Here is a 19,004-nt window from a genome sequence, read left to right as displayed (position 1 = left end):
ACTATCAGTTGAGGTATGATGCCATTACCTGTTACAGGCCCTCACATTCTCTGAAGCGTTGGCAGACGTCAAGTGAAAGTACGAGAAAACGTGCAATATGGTATGATCTGTGCATAAAAATACGTAAACTTTGCCATTTATATAAATAATCAGTCTGTAACACGCAAAAACAATTTTTTACTGCCGAAAAAAAAGCTTCTTCACTTTTGATTGTGGTGATGAAATGTTACATAGGAGGGCACCATAAGTGACACGCATTTGAAGAGGAAATAATAAGGTTTATTCTTGTCTCAGAAAGACGTATTTATGATTGTTCCTGAATCTGCACCAAAGAGACAAATGATTGGTATCAGTGAAAGGACTGAAATAAATGGGCTGGCACTGGAATAATAGGGTTTCCATATGTGGCTGACATTCAAAGTGATAATTAAATGAAAACCAAAATTAAATGATGGTTACTTTCTTACGTCAAATATCGTTTACAACGAGATGTTTTAACGCTCTGTAAATAATTTTGTTCAAAGTCGTGTGCATGGAAGTGTACGAGGGTCGTTCAATAAGTAATGCCCCACTTTTTTTTCACTCGGAACATATTTATTGTTAAGAGTCAGTATTTGGTGACAATATACATCAACATGTCTTGTTCATGTCCTATTTTTATACGTAGTCTCCATCAAGTACTAAGGGTGTACGCCAACGTTGCGGAAGAGCATGTATTCCCTGCTGGTATAAGTTCTTGTCCTGTAGGAGTAGCCATGTTTTCACTGCTTGACTGACACTCTCATCATCTTTAAGTTGCCCAAAGATATGTAAGTCCGAGGGTGCCAGGTCTGGTCTGTACGGTGGAGAAGGCAAGGACGTCCAACCCAATTTGGTGATGCGCTCCCGAGTTCACACACTTGTGTGTTGGCGTGCATTATCGTGTTAGAGCGAGATTTCTGCTGGATTCTTGTCCGATTGAATTTTTCGGAATCGGTTCTTGGGTTTATTCAGAGTCTTCACATGTGCCTCTGAATTAATGTTTGACCCTCTCTGCATCACATCCACGAGAATGACACCATCACAGTCCCAGAAGACTGTCACCATGACTTTTACGGTAGAGGGGGGAGGGGGGGGGTTGTCTTGAAATTCTTCTTTTGTGGTGGATGAGGCTGATGCCACTCCATGGACTGAATTTTTGTTTCCGGCGCAAAGTGGTGCTCCCAGCTTTCGTCCTCCGGAAAGATCCGTGACAGAAAGGCCTCTCCACCGGTCTCAAAACGATCCAACAATTCAGATGAAGTGGCCTTTCTTTTAATCTTGTTGTCCGCTGTGAGCATTTGTGGAACCCATCGTGAGCACATCTTTCAATATCCGAGAGTCTCGATCATTGCAGACGCACTTCCAATTTTGACCCACAACTGTAAAACCAATTATCGATTGTGATGCGCCGGTCGGCACGAATAATGGCATCCCCACGATTCAGCATGTCTGGAGCAGTGGCTGTGACACGACGTCCGGAGCTTGGCTGATCATGGAGCTCGGTTTCTGCATTTTCTGAGGCTGTAACTTTCTTTACCCATTGCCCAACTCTACTTCTAACAAATGCAGCATCGGCATGCACTCAAGAATTTAATAACACCACGCTGTTTGTAACGTGTGTCGCATGTAAACGCCATTTTGACGCTGTACTATGTCTCTGCCATCTGCCATAGCGATTCGAAACTTCACCGGCGCACAGAACAAACATCATATGTGAAGTACCAACAAGGACGTTCTTCTATGTATATTAATGGCTTTTTAAAAAATGTAAGGTATTACTTATTGAACAACCTTTGTATATACAAGCATGTATCTTAAATTCATGATTACTGTTTTCCATCGTTCGGTTCATTTTTAAAGACTTTTCTCTTCATTCCCACAACTGTTGCAAAGCGATAATAAGTTCCGAACTACTTGTTCCGCGTAATGTGTGACGTGAAACACAGTTTCGCTCTGCTAGCGACCTCTGCAGCAGACCGCTAGTGCTGGCGGTCTCGCTTCGCCTGGCTTGTAGGCCGTCCTGTGTAGCTCGCATTGTTCGAGGGAAGTCTTGCTTGCAGGAGTTGTGACACACAATCGCAACAATAAAACTCTGTGTTTCTGTTCCTAGATTCCTTAGCGCCAAGAACTCTTTTATTCTGAAAAAGAATTTATTATCATGTCTACTCTTTTTATTACCTTATAACTTCGCATTTCCACGTCCATTTAACTTCAAGTCCTTCTTCAGCAGCTCATTTTAAATTATTTTAGTATTTCTTTCCCATCGGATGCAATACACAGTTTTACAGTGCTATTCTCTATCCATACAGTTTCATAAATCTCTTCCTTAACCATGGACAACAGTGAGTGGAAGCGCTCCTAATATTGTTCTTGCATATCCTCCGATGTGCAATATTCTTTCTTCAATATCACAGTGCTCTCACTTCTTCCACTTTGCGTTTCTCCAATATCTTTTTACTAAATTATTTCCTTTTTATTGTTCTTCATCTCACCATATCTATTTTTTCTCCTAAATTCTCGTTTATAGTACGTGTCCATTCCATTTCTTCTATGGCTTATGTTCACAGCCAGATTCACTATGATATCTGCCTCTAGTCTAATATTCAGGGAGGTCAGAAACAGAGTGAAATGCTTGTAAAGGCGTGACACTGGAGGTTTGGCGAGAAATAACTGTTAAAAAAGGAAATTCGATGCGTTGAGCCGTTTCTGAGGTATTAAGCATTGAGGTTAATCAACCAAGTCGTCGCACTTGCATACACTAAAACGCGGTAATGCACAGACATTGTCAGTCCGTGAGTTACTAACTACGTGTTCAAAAGCTTATAAATTGTTCAAAGACGATTTTTTTGGGAAGTGATAAATTTAAGCTATCCGATCAAAAGCTACGTTTATGGGTCTGAGGAAAACAAACGAAGAATGCTTTTAGCGTCACCGTCGCTGGCAGATTGATTGAATCTGCGCGGACGACCATCTCATTGCCTAATTTCAATATTAAATAAGTTAAATATGTGTAGTGTATGGAATTTTTCACCACAATCTCCCTTGTAAGAAGCTCTTCAGACTTTTTGTAACCACCCTTTATAACGTCTGATAATTTTATGGAACGTTCCTTCTCACTGTGTCTCCTCCTTATAAAAAATTAAACAAGACCAGTGATAACCTGCAAAACCTAAATTACAACATTTTTAGAACGATCTCGTCATTTTCATTACCCACTTCTAATGAGGGCCAGTTCGAGAAAATTTTCCATACAAGTGACATATCATTTTTCTTGGGCGCTTGGTAGTCCTTTTTAAAAATTTTGTGCTTCGACATCCCTGTCTCATCGCTCAACAGGAAACTCTAAGGGGCCGCGTGTGACACTTAAGCGTTGAATTGGCCCTGCTTGTATTACTTACTTTCTTCATTGCAAACAAAATACTGCATATTTGATACTAGGGGACTGGATACGTGTACGTCAAACATATGTTACTTCTTTTCATTGTTCAACAGTTAGTTAGAGCTCCTATAGTTTTGAATTGTAGTTAGATGTGTTGGTGCATAGTTTGGGAGTGTCGTTGTTTAGCTTTCATATGGCAAGCTAAGGGAATGTTATAGAAAATAGAATTGCTGTATTCAACCTTGCGAAGATGAGCGGTGTAACTTGAAATCACCAATAATTTTCGTCCATCAGTGGAAATAAAGCAGCCTAGATTCTGTCAGTAAACTGAACTTCAGAATTAGTTATGTTAAAAGTGGTGATTTCGGGTTGTAATTTCTGTTTTCTTTCGAATTCACGGATGGTACAAGTTTTCAATGTTAGTATCTCACCGGAAATGTTCGTGGGAAATCAAAATATGCAAACTGAGCCCATATAGAACGAACGTGATATGAAATCTTTGTACTTGGATATCAAAGAGTGTGGTGTACGATTTTTCACATCAACAATCGCAAGTACTTTCTATGTTACAACATGCTTTATACCGACAGAATTAATGTTTGCATAGCGGTACTATTCAATTCTGTGGTCCCTCGAACATGGCTACGAGCGATTACTAAGGCTAAGTTAAACTATTAATAATTCGTAGCATAATTTTACACCAAAGAGAAAATATTTTATTCTGATGGATATTGGAAACAACAATTATATTTTGTTATTGTTATTTTCGCGACAGATAAGGTTAAACAAAAAAAGGCATCACTGTCTTAAATGGGTTCAATGAACTTCTTGTAAAGCCTGCACGATGAATTACCATTCGTAACGGAAGTACGACCCGTAATTACAAGTTTTCAGCTTTTGAACGACGTGACAGATTTAATATCCAACGCAGGTAAATCCTTTGACACGAAGGACCACCAAATCTTTAGAACATGAACATTACTCAGCGTCATATACGTTGTAACTTACACTTACACTTTAAAATATCTGTGAAATACCTACATTCTATGTGAATCGACTCCTTGAATCATGAGACTAGTAATGTTATTACGAGTAGAAAATAACTTCACTCATTCTTCCTAGATTATGCATAGATCGTCAACTAAGATAGTTGCAGAAGCTTATTTTGGTTATGTTCTATGGATGGAGAAGTAGTATCCTATGAATACACCTTCACTGATAACTCAAGGAAAATTTGATAAACTGGATGAGTAAAGACATATTTTCTTACGGAATGAGTATTTTTCAAATAGTTTAAATGGCAATAATAATCTATATACTAGATTAACCTGCAATGTGCTACTCAAAAATAGAAATATTCAATCTAAATATTCAATCTAAATTATTCACCCGAAACTTAAGAATTATAGTTGAACATTAGGAACTAGTTTTGCTTTAGGTATGCGCTTTTTGCTTTAGGTATGCGCTTTTCTGCATTATGTCCACTATAAGCTCATATGGTACTTAAATATCTGAAGTTAATATCTTTCTTTGTGTTTTTATATTACGCAAAGTTATACAAACTACTACTCGCTGTGTTCCACGACAACATCTTTCTGTAGTGCTGCGAAGTAGTACTCACTTAACTGATATAATGTAGGTATGTAATACATGGTACTTTACAGGTGAAGTAAGATCTGTATGATATAGGTGGTAACTTTTTGAGTATTTTCTTTGCATTCCTTAATTTTTCTCACAAGTTAACTCCTGCACAAACGGGTACTGCATGAATTGTACACCTATGAAATTGTTAAACGATCTGTCTTTCAAAATAAAGTCTCTGCAAATATCAACAGAGTTTGAAAATGAAAATACAGTGTTTCGTATTTTCTAAATGTTTCTACAACGCAAAGTAATTATCATCTGGCTATGATGAATCAACTGTAAACCTGTAAATGATCAAGGCATCGCCATTGTTAAAATTTTCTTTGTTCGAACAGCGCTGTACTCACCTTAACAGCTATCGTGCATGTCATTTATTGGACTCGAAACTAACTAACCAGCTCATTAACTACTTGGCTTGTGCGTCTTTTGACAGACTTTTCCCCAAGATCCTTATGGTTGCAGCTAGTAGCCAAGTATAGAACCTCAGTAACTTCTTGATTATAGAAAATATACTTTCATATAAAGCCACTGCCTTACGTATTTCTTTACGCAGTTTTCTTTATTTCTGGTTTTGAGTGTGAATGTTCTGGAAGTTTACATTTCGTTTTTAGAAATTTCTTGTCATGAAGTGCAAGACACAAAGTATACACTTTGGTATTTTTGTACCTCAAACAGAAGGGTCTTATATACATGTCTGAACTGTAATAGGTATATGGTGGCATGCATAAGTTGTCCCTGGACATTAAATGCAATACAAAGTTAGTTAGATTTAGTCAGACTGTGTGCCATGAAGTCAAATGTAGTACACGGAAATGAATTGACGCCCAATCACATCTTTCTCGCCTATAATCTGGATCATTATATTATCTTATTTTTAGCTTCTCTCAGATTTCATTAGTATCCCTCATTAGGAACTACTTCAAATGAATTACTTTTACGTTGTCAACAAAAACATAAACGCAGCAGTCAGTGTGTGTACGGTCCAAGATGAAACGAAGTAAACTGTGTTATGATAGACAAGTTTTTGCTGAATACACTCTTGACAGAGGTAAGAATAACAAATACCATATTTTTATTTAAAAATATAAATTATTACAGCTTCTCGTTCGAAATTTATTAATATGAAAAGAATTATCTCTTGCCTTTCGACTGACAAAAACGCCAGGGAAATACCATTAAAATAAAAAGCAGAAATTCACCGGAAGAATCTCTAATTACCTTTAAATTCTATATGATTTTGGAAAAGTGTATTGTGAATTATTCCTCCGATCGTAGCACATATCATGTAAAACATCTTTCTGGCCTCTCAGCTACAGAGTGACGTTTGTGTATAGCGGTATCATAGACCTGAAAATATGTAATGGATCCATTGTTTGTGTGCAGTCGTAAACACAAATACAATTTTATGATAACTTTTGTTAAAACAATATCGTCACTTCGCTATTTCACCGTTTTCTGTAGTTGCTATTTGGATCATTTTTGTTGAGTGCAGTCTTACTTGATAACCTTACATCTCTGTTGTTGTGTTATAGGATTAGGTTCGTCGTAAATTTTGTTTCTTAGTTGTATGATGTCAACATAACAAAAAATTCCAAACATAATTACATTTTATAAAGCATTTATTTTTAAAAGTAACAAATAAAATAAGATAATATTAACAGGAAAAAGGACAGCGTCCATGATGTAATTAGATCGCCTTGTAGATCCTCTTGGCCGTGATGTTGCCGAGGGTGATAGTCTGAAAACACAAAAGAAGGAAATATTTTAATTCTGTTACGAAAGGCACGCCATAAACAGTTCTATAATTTTATTCACCGATCTAGTGATACTTGACATACATTAATGTATTCATTAAGAGATAGTGCTCTTTTTCTATTCAGTGCGTTGTTAACCTAACGTGGTGTGAGAAGCGCTGTAAGAACACACGGTACAGATCAGGCAAAAGTCAGAGGCAAAGAAATACTGGGGAGACATACACTCCTTAGGAGAGAGGAGTATTAATACCGATGATGTTTCGACAATGCCACAATTTTTTTCGTAAAGGTGTGAAGGCAAAAGACATGATTTTACACGATGTCGGCTTCGGACATTTTACTGCACACACAATGTTGCTTACAAAACATGCAACGAAGGAGTTTTTATTTTCCTCTCCGTGTATTTTGTGTTTCAGTTTTCTTTATTTTTTTCTAAAGCACTATATAACTACCGGTGTGATTCTGTCCTTCATCTATTGTTGCTTACTACATTCATTAGGTAATATGTCCGCCTCTGTGATTTTCGTTCTCTACTGTACAAGTGCACATTTCATGGTTGGTCTGCAGATTTTACGTTATCCCCTCCTTGTTTCTGGTAAGAAACCTCAACAACTCCTGTCGTTGCATTTTTCCTTAGACATTTCTTACTGATCCTCTGCATTTAATGTTCTGAGTTTTTCATAATATTTAATGCGTTTTAAGTACCATTTCGAATTGTTTTCTTGCTCCCATATAATATGTGTAAAAACCTGAAACCTCACTGAAACTTGTCAATATTTGTCAGTGTTTTATACCAGCTGATGTCTTATTTGACGCTGGACGGTGACTTCGTTGTCTAAATCTGTTTATGGATGATTCGATTTGTAAGACTTGCAACAGACCGTATCGAAAGTTAAATTCATGGGATAAATCTCAAACTCATTGCAATTTGACAGAGGCCTCCTACAAGAAGATGGTTTATCGCCACTCCAGCACGTCAAAGGTATCCGAATTAGAAAGAAGAAAGGAAAAAAGAGTCACTTTGAAAACGAATGGCCTTTACAGATGATGTGGGTGTGTATGAAAAAGTCAGTATGCGGACACTACATGAACAGTAAAATGCCCACTGAAAACAGAGTATAGAAAAACGTGACTGGTCACTCACTTCAAGTGTTTGGGAAACCACCATCCTACCTCCATGATGGAACACAATTTGCAACACAGACTGCAAAAACAAACCACTATGGAATCAATACAATCTTGTAATACAAAACTCTGACACTTCAACACGGTTGTTTTACTAGACGTCTTGTACGTGGCATAAATCACAGCAATTAGGGGGATGACGAAATTCATGAAATTGAGAAACAAAAAATGAAGCTTCTTAGAAAAATGTACGGCGCTGTTCTTCAAGATAGAACTTAGATCAGTCGATCTACAAAGAAATTCTACGACAGCAAATCAATATTGTAGATAAATTTAACAAAAGTCGTCTACATTTCTAGGATACGTATATAGAATGGATGAAAACGGACCCACTAACAAAATTCTTAATATCGCTAATCCAAGAAAATTAAAGACTATTTGGATGAAATAAATATAAGGAGATCTGGAGGAACCGAAATTCTCAGAACGTAAATTATGGGCGGGAAAACAACTCCACAGTCAAAACAGAAACAAAAAAACTGAATGAGTCTCAAGAGAAGAATCAATAGGAAAAAAGGACACAGAATAAGATGAGAAAACACAGTGAATTAGTGAAAAAGTTATGAGAAGAGAAGGTAATAGTAATAGGAAGTGAAGTTGAGCTTGGCTAAAGTTCACACGCTCTTTATAATAATAATAATAATAATAATAATAATAAAAGCTTTTGTAAACAAGAATATGATTAATGCTCTTTTATATTATAAGACAGAAAGTGAAATCTGTTAACAAGAACATCAGTAATCTTCTCAAACATTATAGGACGAAAATGTTAGATTTGTTTGAGAAATTCTCGCTGCTGTCTGACGGTAAGCCTAGTTACTGTAATAAATTTGTTCATTCAGAAAGAGTGGGTGGTTACAATTTTTCTTGGATAGTATTTAGAAAACGGTGAATTGGTCAACACATGGGAAATTACGACAGCAAATAAAACTGTATTTCAAATGTTAAACGATTTGGGAGTATATATGAGACCAATTTGAAAACTGAAAATACGAGTAGGTTGGCCTAGCCATATGGGTGAATCTAGAAGCAGCACCAGCAAGGAGTTTCTGGTCGGCTGAATGGTGGCTGGGTACTCACCACCGTGAGTGCATCTGCGGTGAACTTCTTCTCCATGTTGACGACCTTGCCGTCGGGGAACTTCTGGACCTGGAGCAGGGTGTCGTCGCTCTTCTGGGTGACGGTGGTCTTGGCCTTCTTGCCGTCCAGCGTCGTCTCGTCGAACTCCTCGCCCAGCTTGAAGGAGGTGGTCACCTTGCGGTCTCCCGCGGCCGTCACCTGCGTGTACACGCCGCCGCTCTCCGTCAGGGTCGTCGTGGGCTTCAGCTGGGCGGCGGCCTCCTTCATCGACGCGTCCACGCCTGCCGGCAAGAAAAGCACACCTCAGTGGCAGTTCTGCAGGTGAGTCCGAAGTCTAGCCTACACACTACATGATCACCCTTATGTAATGCTGGATTGACCACTAGACATCGCGAGAGGTGGATCAGTCGGTATAAAAGGATGGGCGAAGTTCTATATTCTCAGTAGAGACGCAGTAACAGCAGAATGGGTCTGTCAGTACAGCTCAGTAACTTGGAACGTGGACCAGTCATTCCACACCACCAGTGTAACAAAACAGTCACAGACATTTGAGGACTTCGACAGCGGCAAAAACCGATTGTCAAAGTGGAAACGCGAAGAAATAACCACAGCTAAAGCAAGTCCATGCGGCCCAAATGCACTGCGGACAGAGGTCATCAACTATTGCGGAATTTGTTAGATTAGATTAGATTAGATTAATACTTGTTCCATAGATCATGAATACGACACTTCGTAATGATGTGGAACGTGTCAGGTTAATAAAAGATGTCTGTACAAGAAATTACATTACACAAAATATTGCATGACACTAATGATTAAGTTTGTTTTTTTTTTTACTTACTTTATATCTAAAAATTCAGCCAATGAGTAGAAGGAGTTGTCATCTAGAAATTCTTTTAATTTATTTTTAAATGTTAGTTGGCTATCTGTCAGGCTTTTGATGCTGTTTGGTAGGTGCCCAAAGACTTTTGTGGCAGCATAATTTACCCCTTTCTGTGCCAAAGTCAGATTTAACCCTGCATAGTGAAGATCATCCTTTCTCCTGGTGTTATAGGTATGCACACTGCTATTACTTTTGAATTGGGTTGGATTATTATCAACAAATTTCATAAGGGAATATATATACTGTGAGGTTACTGTGAGGATCCCTAGATCCTTAAATAGATGTCTGCAGGATGACCGTGGGTGGGCTCCAGCAATTATTCTGATTACACGTTTTTGTGCAATGAATACTTTTCTACTCAACGATGAATTACCCCAGAATATGATGCCATACGAAAGCAGTGAATGAAAGTAGGCATAGTAAGCTAATTTACTGAGATTCTTATCACCAAAATTTGCAATAACCCTAATAGCATACGTAGCTGAACTCAGACGTTTCAGCAGACCATCAATGTGTTGCTTCCAGTTTAACCTCTCATCAATGGACACACCTAAAAATTTTGAAAATTCTACCTTAGCTACAGACTTCTGTTCAAATTCTATATTTATTACTGGAGTTTTGCCATTTACTGTACGGAACTGTATATACTGTGTTTTATCAAAATTTAAAGAGAGTCCGTTTGCTGAGAACCACTTAATAATTTTGTGAAAAACATCATTTACAATTACATCACTTAGTTCTTGGTTTTTGGATGTTATTACTATACTTGTATCATCAGCAAAAAGAACTAACTTTGCATCTTCATCAATGTGGAATGGTAAGTCATTAATGTATATCAAGAACAGTAAAGGACCTAAGACCGAACCCTGTGGGACCCCGTGCTTGATAGCACCCCAGTTTGAGGAATCAGCTGTTTTAACATTACACGAACCACTTATTTCAACTTTCTGCATTCTTCCAGTTAAGTATGAATTAAACCATTTGTGCACTGCCCCACTCAAACCATAATGATTTAGCTTATCTAAAAGAATTCCATGATTTACACAATCAAAGGCCTTTGAGAGATCACAAAAAATACCAATGGGTGATGTCCGGTTATTCAGAGCATTTAATATTTGATCAGTGAAAGCATATATAGCATTTTCTGTTGAAAAGCCTTTCTGAAAACCAAACTGACATTTTGTTAGTACTTTATTTTTACAAATATGGGAGGCTACTCTTGAATACATTACTTTCTCAAAAATTTTTGATAGAGCTGTCAGAAGAGAGATTGGGCGGTAGTTGTTGACATCCGACGTATCCCCCTTTTTATGCAATGGTTTTACAATGGCATATTTCAGTCTATCAGGGAAAACACCCTGCTCCAAAGAGCTATTACATACGTGGCTGAGAATTCTACTTATCTGTGGGGAACAAGCTTTAAGTACTTTGCTGGAAATGCCATCAATTCCGTAAGAGCTTTTACTTTTCAGTGAGTTTATTATTTTACTGATTTCAGAGGGAGAGGTTGGTGGAATTACAGCTGTTTCAAACTGTGCAGGTATGGCCTCTTCTATTAATAGCCTTGCCTCTTCTAGTGAAGATCTAGATCCTATTTTCTCCACAACATTTAAAAAATGATTATTCAAAATATTTTCAATTTCTGATTGTTTGTTAGTGCACTTGTCATTCAATTTTATTGCACTAAAGTCTTCCTGTGCTCTTGGTTGCCCTGTTTCCCTTTCAATAATATTCCAAATTGCTTTAATTTTATTATCAGAGTTACTGATCTCAGACATGATACACATGCTTCTGGACTTTTTAATAACTTTTCTTAGTACCGCACAATAGTTTTTATAATATTGAACAATTTCGGGGTCAGTACTCCATCTTGCTGTTAGATACAGTTCTCTTTTGCGGTTGCAAGATATTCTTATTCCTTTAGTTAGCCAAGGTTTTTTATATGTTTTCTTGGAATTATGTTTAACTATTTTCTTGGGAAAACAATTTTCAAATACCCTTAAAAATGTATTGTGAAATAAGTTATATTTCAAGTTTGCATCGGGTTCCTTATACACTTCATCCCAGTCTAGCTGCTGTAGGCTTTCCCTAAAGTTTGCAATATTTATATTGTTAATTGAACGCACTGCTTTGAAAGTCTGATTTATTATACTGCATGGAGCTATGTCATGTACTGTAACAAGCTGTGCACTATGATCTGAAAGACCATTCTCAACAGGATAAGCATTTATGTCCTTAAACTTATCTTGGTCTATAAAAAAGTTATCTATCAATGTACTGCTGTTCTTTGTTATCCGAGTAGGAAAATCAATGACGGAGCTCAAATTGAAAGAACTGAGTAATACTAAAAGGTCATTCTTCCTATTACACTCTTTCAGGGAATCAACATTGAAATCCCCACAAATGATAATTTGCTTCCCCCTGTCTGACAGATAGCACAACAAAGCATCCAAGTTTTCCAGAAATAGCTGGAAATTCCCTGAGGGGGACCTATACACTGTTACAATTATGAAAGTGCCATCCTTTAGTTTAAGTTCAGTGGCACATGCTTCCATATGTTGCTCTACACAAAATTTTTTAGTTTCTAAATTTTTTGCACTGTGGAAGCTTTTGACATATATGGCAACTCCTCCTCTCATCATATTATCTCTACTTACATGTGCAGCTAATTTGTACCCATTGATGCTAACCTTTTGCATATCAGTGACAATGTGATGCTCAGACAGGCATAGTACATCTATTGCATTCTCAGTTTCTATATCTTCTAAACAAAGCAGAAGCTCATCAATTTTATTGTTCAATCCCCCAATATTTTGATGAAATATACTAACATTTTTCATTTTACTTTTGCAACTATCTTGAACTTTTTTGACATCTTTAGTACTTGCATGGCTGAGTTTCCCACTGGACACTGATCTTACACTAAAAAAGAGTTTCCACCATGAGATGTAGTTCCTCCCCCCTTTAAATTTCCTGCTATCAGCCCAGCCAGTTTACCCTTCCCTTTCCTGTTGAGGTGTAGGCCATGTCTTGTATAGTCCCACCTACAGAGTGAATCAACACGAACCACACCAATGTGTGACCCCGCATCAGATCCAAGTAGCCGTTCCAACTCCAAATTAACTCTCCTGACAGAAGAGGTCAAATGAGGTCGGTCGTGGCGCTCCAGAACCGACACAAACCCAACACTGGTATGATTCGATGCCGATGCAATATTTGCCAGGTCACACTCTATGCTGTACCCCGGATCTCTGTCAATACTGTTGCCCGGCCCACCCACAATAACCACGGTGTCTTCCTTAGTAAAACCTTTACATAGTGAACCTAAATCCTCTGTAACCTGCCCAAGTTCAGCACTAGGTTTGAAAAAACTTGTGACCTGGTAATCCAACCCTAATTCATCCTGCAGAAGTTGGCCCACACCCCTAGCATGCGAACTACCTAGCAACAAGACTTTCTTTCTCTTTGCAGACTTCCCTACATTCTTAATCAATTTGCTGCTGAAAGCTTGTTGAGCCCTGTGTACATCTACTTCTGTGAGAGGCTCATCAGTTTCTGACTGAGGCAACAGGTCAAACCTATTTTGTACATTAATAACAAAGCGGTCAGAAGAATTTCTTGGCCTGTTCCTCATGCCTGTTGCCACTTCCCACCCCTGTTTACCCTTCTCCCCCCTTAACCTGCCCAGTTCTCGCCTAGCCTCATCTAACTCAGCCTGAAGGGCAGCAATTTTCCCCTCCTGTTCCACAATCTTCCTATCTCTACTGCATAGCCTACAGAACCACTGATGAGTCTCGCTCATTTTCCCAATTCCCACGCCACTACAGTCGCCCCAATGAAAAAAGTTACTACATCCATCACACCAGACCCCGGAGCTAACGATCCTACGGCACGTCAGGCACTTTACACTCATGGTACAAATCTATTTTAGTGACAGAAAGACAATTAAGTTACCGGAAAACAATGAAAATACGTGTACGAAAAATTAGGCCTACTCGCGACTATGTAAACAGTGGTTCAGAAGTTTTTTACTGGAAATTACTTAAGAGATGACGATACTCTACAGATATAAATGGGCAGCAAACGTATTTAGCACACTAAACTATCAGTAAATGCTCTTAAGATTGCGGTATGAAGTTTAATCTGAAAACTCAAAAGTTCGGCCTGGCCGCGATATGTAAACAAAATGAACTTTACGTGATTACTGTGAAAATACGCGAGTAAGACAAAAACCTTTAATGGTATGCTTGCAGAGCACTATAATTAACGTAATAAATTAGTTTAAAGTGTTAAAAAACAGTTTATTACTACTTAAATTCCTTATCTTGTACAAGAGCTGAGACTCAGACGTCCGTGCAGCAGGCGCAGGGCTACCAACTTGATGGAAGGGTTTGGATTTGACGAATAACTGAAGAACGGTACTCGACAGCACCTATAGTATCACTAGTTACGTACAGAGGAGATGTGTTATGGTATGGGAATGATTTTAATTGTTATGCTGTGGTCCCCTCATTGCGCTCAAGAAAACGCTGTGTCCGAAACGACATGAACACGTTTCGCAGCATGTTATACGGCATATGATGGAGGAACAGTTCCGAGGACAGTGCAATCTCCCATAAAGTAGTATCAGTAAGGCAACAGTTTGTGGAGAATAACACTCCTAAAACAGAAGTCCGAACTGAACTCACTCCAACACCTTTGGGATGACTTAGAACGTTGACTACCTTCCAGATCCCAACGTCCAATATCACTATCTTCTCTGATTTCGACTGCCAAGGAAGAATGAGATGCTGTTCCTTCACAGACGGTCAGACACGTCATTGAATGTATCCCCAGCACGGTTCAAGAGAAACGGCGGACGCAGATCCTTTTAATGTCCATTAATAGATATCCGGATACTTTGATCTGACATTTTACACGGGCTTCCAGTCGTTCAGGGTCAAAATTAGAGTGGTCGTACTGTACACACTCATGAATGAATACTTCAGACATTCCGAGATAAATCAACGATATTAAAGGTGCAAGAGCAATTCCACAATTACGCGCAGAGAAGACAGAGCAGGTAGGTGGAAACGGTACACTGATGGCCTCTAGCAACAGTTTGATGACGAGGAAGTACGTGCTGGATGTTCCACCTTCAAGAACAATAGACAACCGTCTTAGATGTGTGTACAATGGAGTTTACAACTGTTTACGGTTCACGATCGGTTGTAGTACATGGGGCGTTATTAGTTACAGAAACCTGCAGGTGCATGATAAGGGTACAGTGCAGCAGTATCTGATCCTTGGGGATGGAAAAATACACAGCAAGACTGTCATCTCTTTGAACAGTTGGCTGTTGAAGCTACTGATACAGCATAAGCAACGTGTTTAAACCACAGTTTATCACCTTCACAGCACAATACTGAAGCTGCTAACAAATTATATCACCGCTGCTAAAAATGCCTCGTTCATGTAAATAATTTAAGTTACAAGATTAGGACAAAGAAAAAATGGAGCAGCTTCCACATATTAAATATGAATAGTGACTCACAAGGCAAATAAAGTGTTACAGAAAAATAAAACATTTCACGTAAGAGCCACAGTGTCGAAATGAAGCATACGAGCGACCACTTCGTCATTATGAAGGCCATAACAAAAGTAACCCACAAGTTCTTGGAACCATTTTTCTTTCTGTATTTATAAGCATGTAGAGTGCCGCTGGAAAGACATTATATGCTGTTGCTGAACCGTCTAAATGCAAAATCCAGGAAATTTTCGCTGAACGAGACAACGCATGCAAGACTAAAGAACTGTAGCAGTGCTATGGCTGTAATTCCGAAACGCGTCTGAAAAATCAGTGTTCCACATAAGCCGACCCTAAAATGCAACACTTACAGTGATGGATCTATGTATCACAATTGTTCCCCGTCAAACGCATATTAGAAGTTAGTATCTCACTCTCTGATACGACAACATGTCATTTGCTACCCCTAGGTTACGTTATATAAGCAACTACAGGTGAGTCATAGGTTTTCGTCTCACATTATCTTTACTTGTAGCCAGGTAAATATCACAAACTAACATCATTTATCAGTTTAACCACCCTCATGCTTTTTTTACCACTCTCAGATTATTTATTTCACAAAAAATGGTTCAAATGCCCCTGAGCACTATGGGATTTAAGATCTGTGGTCATCAGTCCCCTAGAACTTAGAACTACTTAAACCTAACTAACCTATGGACATCACACACATCCATGCCCGAGGCAGGATTCGAACCTGCGACCGTAGTAGTCGCGCGGTTCCGGACTGAGCGCCTAGAACCGCTAGACCACCGCGGCCGGCATTTATTTCACATATCAGTCGTAGTCAAATAAACATGGAATTAATATTTGGTTAGTAATTCTAGGTGTAGTTTGATTACAAACAACCTCCTTAATATAAAAACAAGACATTTATTCGGAGCATTTTAAGCAATAGTTAGGAAAAGCGAGGAAGCAGGGAAAGAAGAAAAAACTGGAAGTATTAGCGGTGTGGATATTTAGAAGTGCCACTAAAACATAACAAATTCGGAAATACAAAGCCTTAGAGAAATTAAAAGGAAAAGGGCGTTTATTAAAATGAAACAGAGAAGAAAAACTAAAATTGTCTAATTCCTAATTCCACGGACAAGCTTCATAAAAAGTATCTTAGAAGGAAAAGTCCCAGGAATAATATCAAAAGGCAAGCTCAGAATGTTAAGTCCCATAGTGCTCAGAGCCATCAGAGCCAAGCTCAGAACATTTGAATTACAAAGCGTCAGCAGTGAAATGCACTCCAGCAACTACGATCCAATGGTAATAATGGCGAGAGAGAAAAAAGGATGTCTTTAGTAAATGGAAAAGTGTGAGTCGACAACAGAGATCCTACTGCGATCACTACGCATACGTGAAGTTATTCTATCAGAATAGTAATGCACGTATCAAAAATTTAGTGAGGAAATACGTGTGTCGTGGAAACTAACCGTAGGCGTTGAGGAAGGCCTCCATGTTCTCATTCTTGTCCAGCTGGTAGGTCTTTCCCAGGAATGCCTTCACCATCTTGGAGGTTGTTGCTTCGACGATAGCACACGGGACGATCAGTAGCTGCCGGGGTGGTCGATGGCGGACGCCCAGTAACCGGGTGTCTTTATACGGCCTGGCAGGGGTCAAAGTAGCGAGGAGCCCGTTACGAGAGCCGGCGGGAGATAACGGCAGCAGCTCAAATTGGTTTAAGATGAGCTCCTCGATAAGAAACGCTTGTGTAAAGTAAACTCTGCACCTGTCTCCGAACTGCGATAGTCGGAAGAGTGTTGAGACATACTCAAGATTACTTCATAGCCAAGCGATAAAGGTCGCGGTTTCGACGTAACTGAATGTACAGTGGTGGGTTCGGGGGTGGGGCTGGACAGTATGAGGTTATAAGCCATCTAATATACTACTGGAATACATTTTGCGATCGAAATACACTACCAGAGCCGGCCGGGGTGGCCGAGCGGTTCTAGGCGCTACAGTCTGGATCCGCGCGACCGCTATGGTCGCAGGTTCGAATCCTGTCTCGGGCATGGATGTGTGTGCTGTCCTTAGGTTAGTTAGGTTTAAGCAGTTTTAAGTTCTAGGGGACTGATGACCTTAGAAGTTAAGTCCCATAGTGCTCAGAGCCATTTGAACCATTTTTGAACACTACCAGACGAAAAAGCTGAAACTCGCAGAAGGAGACGAGGGTAGGAAATAAAATTTCCCGGGTTCAGATTTACAACCAACGTGGTAGTCAGCACACTTATTGATAAGACGTTGTACACCCTGTGGCCTGGATGCAAGCTCTGAATCGGTTGGAACTGGTGTCAGAAAGCCGTTATACACTCTCCTGAGACAAGCTAACCCACAACTGAGGTAATTGGCGCTTCACCAAAGAAGCCCACGTAATTCGAATTCAGAACTTCAGCCAACATGATTAAATTAGAAGTAGATATCCTCAGTGTAGCAAAGCAGCTGAAATCATTTAGTAAATGCATATGCTCTGATGCAGATAGTATTTCTTTTTTTAGCACTCCGTCTTCTTGCCACGAGTGGCCTACCGGGACCATCCGACCTCCGTGTCATCTTCTGTGGAGGATGCAGATAGGTGGGGCATGGGGGCAGCACACCGCTCTCCCGGTAGTCATGATGGTGTGCTTGACCGAAGCCGCTACTATTCGGTCGAGCAGCTCCTCAATTGGCATCACGAGTCTAAATGAACCCCGAAAAATGGCAACAGCGCATGGCGGTCTGGATCGTCACCCATCCAAGTGCCGACCACGCCCCCGACAGCGCTTAACTTCGGTGATCTCACGGGAACCTGTGTATCCACTGCGGCAAGGCCGTTTCTGATGCAGATAGTATACCAGTTACATTCCTCTCAGAGCACGTTGAGATTATAGTTCTGTACTTAACCATCAGTTACGACCAATCGCTCGACGAAACATTGACAACCAGCAAAAGAAAGAGGAGTAATTTGCACAGGTACAAAAATGTTCAAATGTGTGTGGATTCCTAAGAAACCAAACTGCTGAGGTCAACGGTCCCTAGACTTACACACTACTTAAACTAAATTATGTTAAGAACAACGCACATACCCATGCCCGAGGGAGGATTCGAACCTCCGACGGGAGGGCCAGAATTACAGACCAATATCACTGACGTCGGTTTGTAGTAGTTTTGGAACATATACTGTGTTAGAATATTATGAACTACCTCGAAGAAAACGATCTGTTGATATACAGTCAGCCCTAACGTAGTAATGTGTGCTGTCTTTGGGGGATTTCGATCTCAAATTGATTCCGATTTCTAGATTACCCATAGGCTTTTAATACAAGCAGCTCCTATTCAAACTGCGTGCCTATGGAGTATCGTTTCAGCTGTGTGACAGGATTCGTAATCATCTGTCAGAAAAGTCAAAGTTCGCAGTAGTTGACAGAAAGTCATTGAGTCAAACAAAAGTGATATCTGGCGTTCCCCAAGGAGACTCTCTGCTGTTTCTAATGTATTTCAATGAGTTCCCAATCTGAGCAATCCATTTGG

General features: G+C 39.4%; 1 protein-coding gene across 1 annotated transcript; it reads right to left on the bottom strand.

Moving 5' to 3' along the window:
• Positions 1–6,645: 6,645 nt before the first annotated feature.
• Positions 6,646–17,085, bottom strand: LOC126284889 (fatty acid-binding protein, muscle-like). Its single transcript, XM_049984143.1, has 3 exons — positions 16,931–17,085; positions 9,064–9,344; positions 6,646–6,782 (listed from the first exon to the last, which is right to left on the bottom strand). Exons 1-3 carry the CDS (start codon positions 17,004–17,006, stop codon positions 6,732–6,734), a joined length of 408 nt encoding a protein of 135 aa, XP_049840100.1. The 5' UTR covers positions 17,007–17,085; the 3' UTR covers positions 6,646–6,731.
• Between the last annotated feature and the right edge of the window lie 1,919 nt (positions 17,086–19,004).

This window comes from Schistocerca gregaria, chromosome 8, assembly GCF_023897955.1.
Source record: "Schistocerca gregaria isolate iqSchGreg1 chromosome 8, iqSchGreg1.2, whole genome shotgun sequence".
Classification (NCBI taxonomy): domain Eukaryota; kingdom Metazoa; phylum Arthropoda; class Insecta; order Orthoptera; family Acrididae; genus Schistocerca; species Schistocerca gregaria.
The sequence above is the reverse complement of the archived record's forward strand: the minus strand, read 5'-3'. Positions and strand labels throughout refer to the sequence as shown.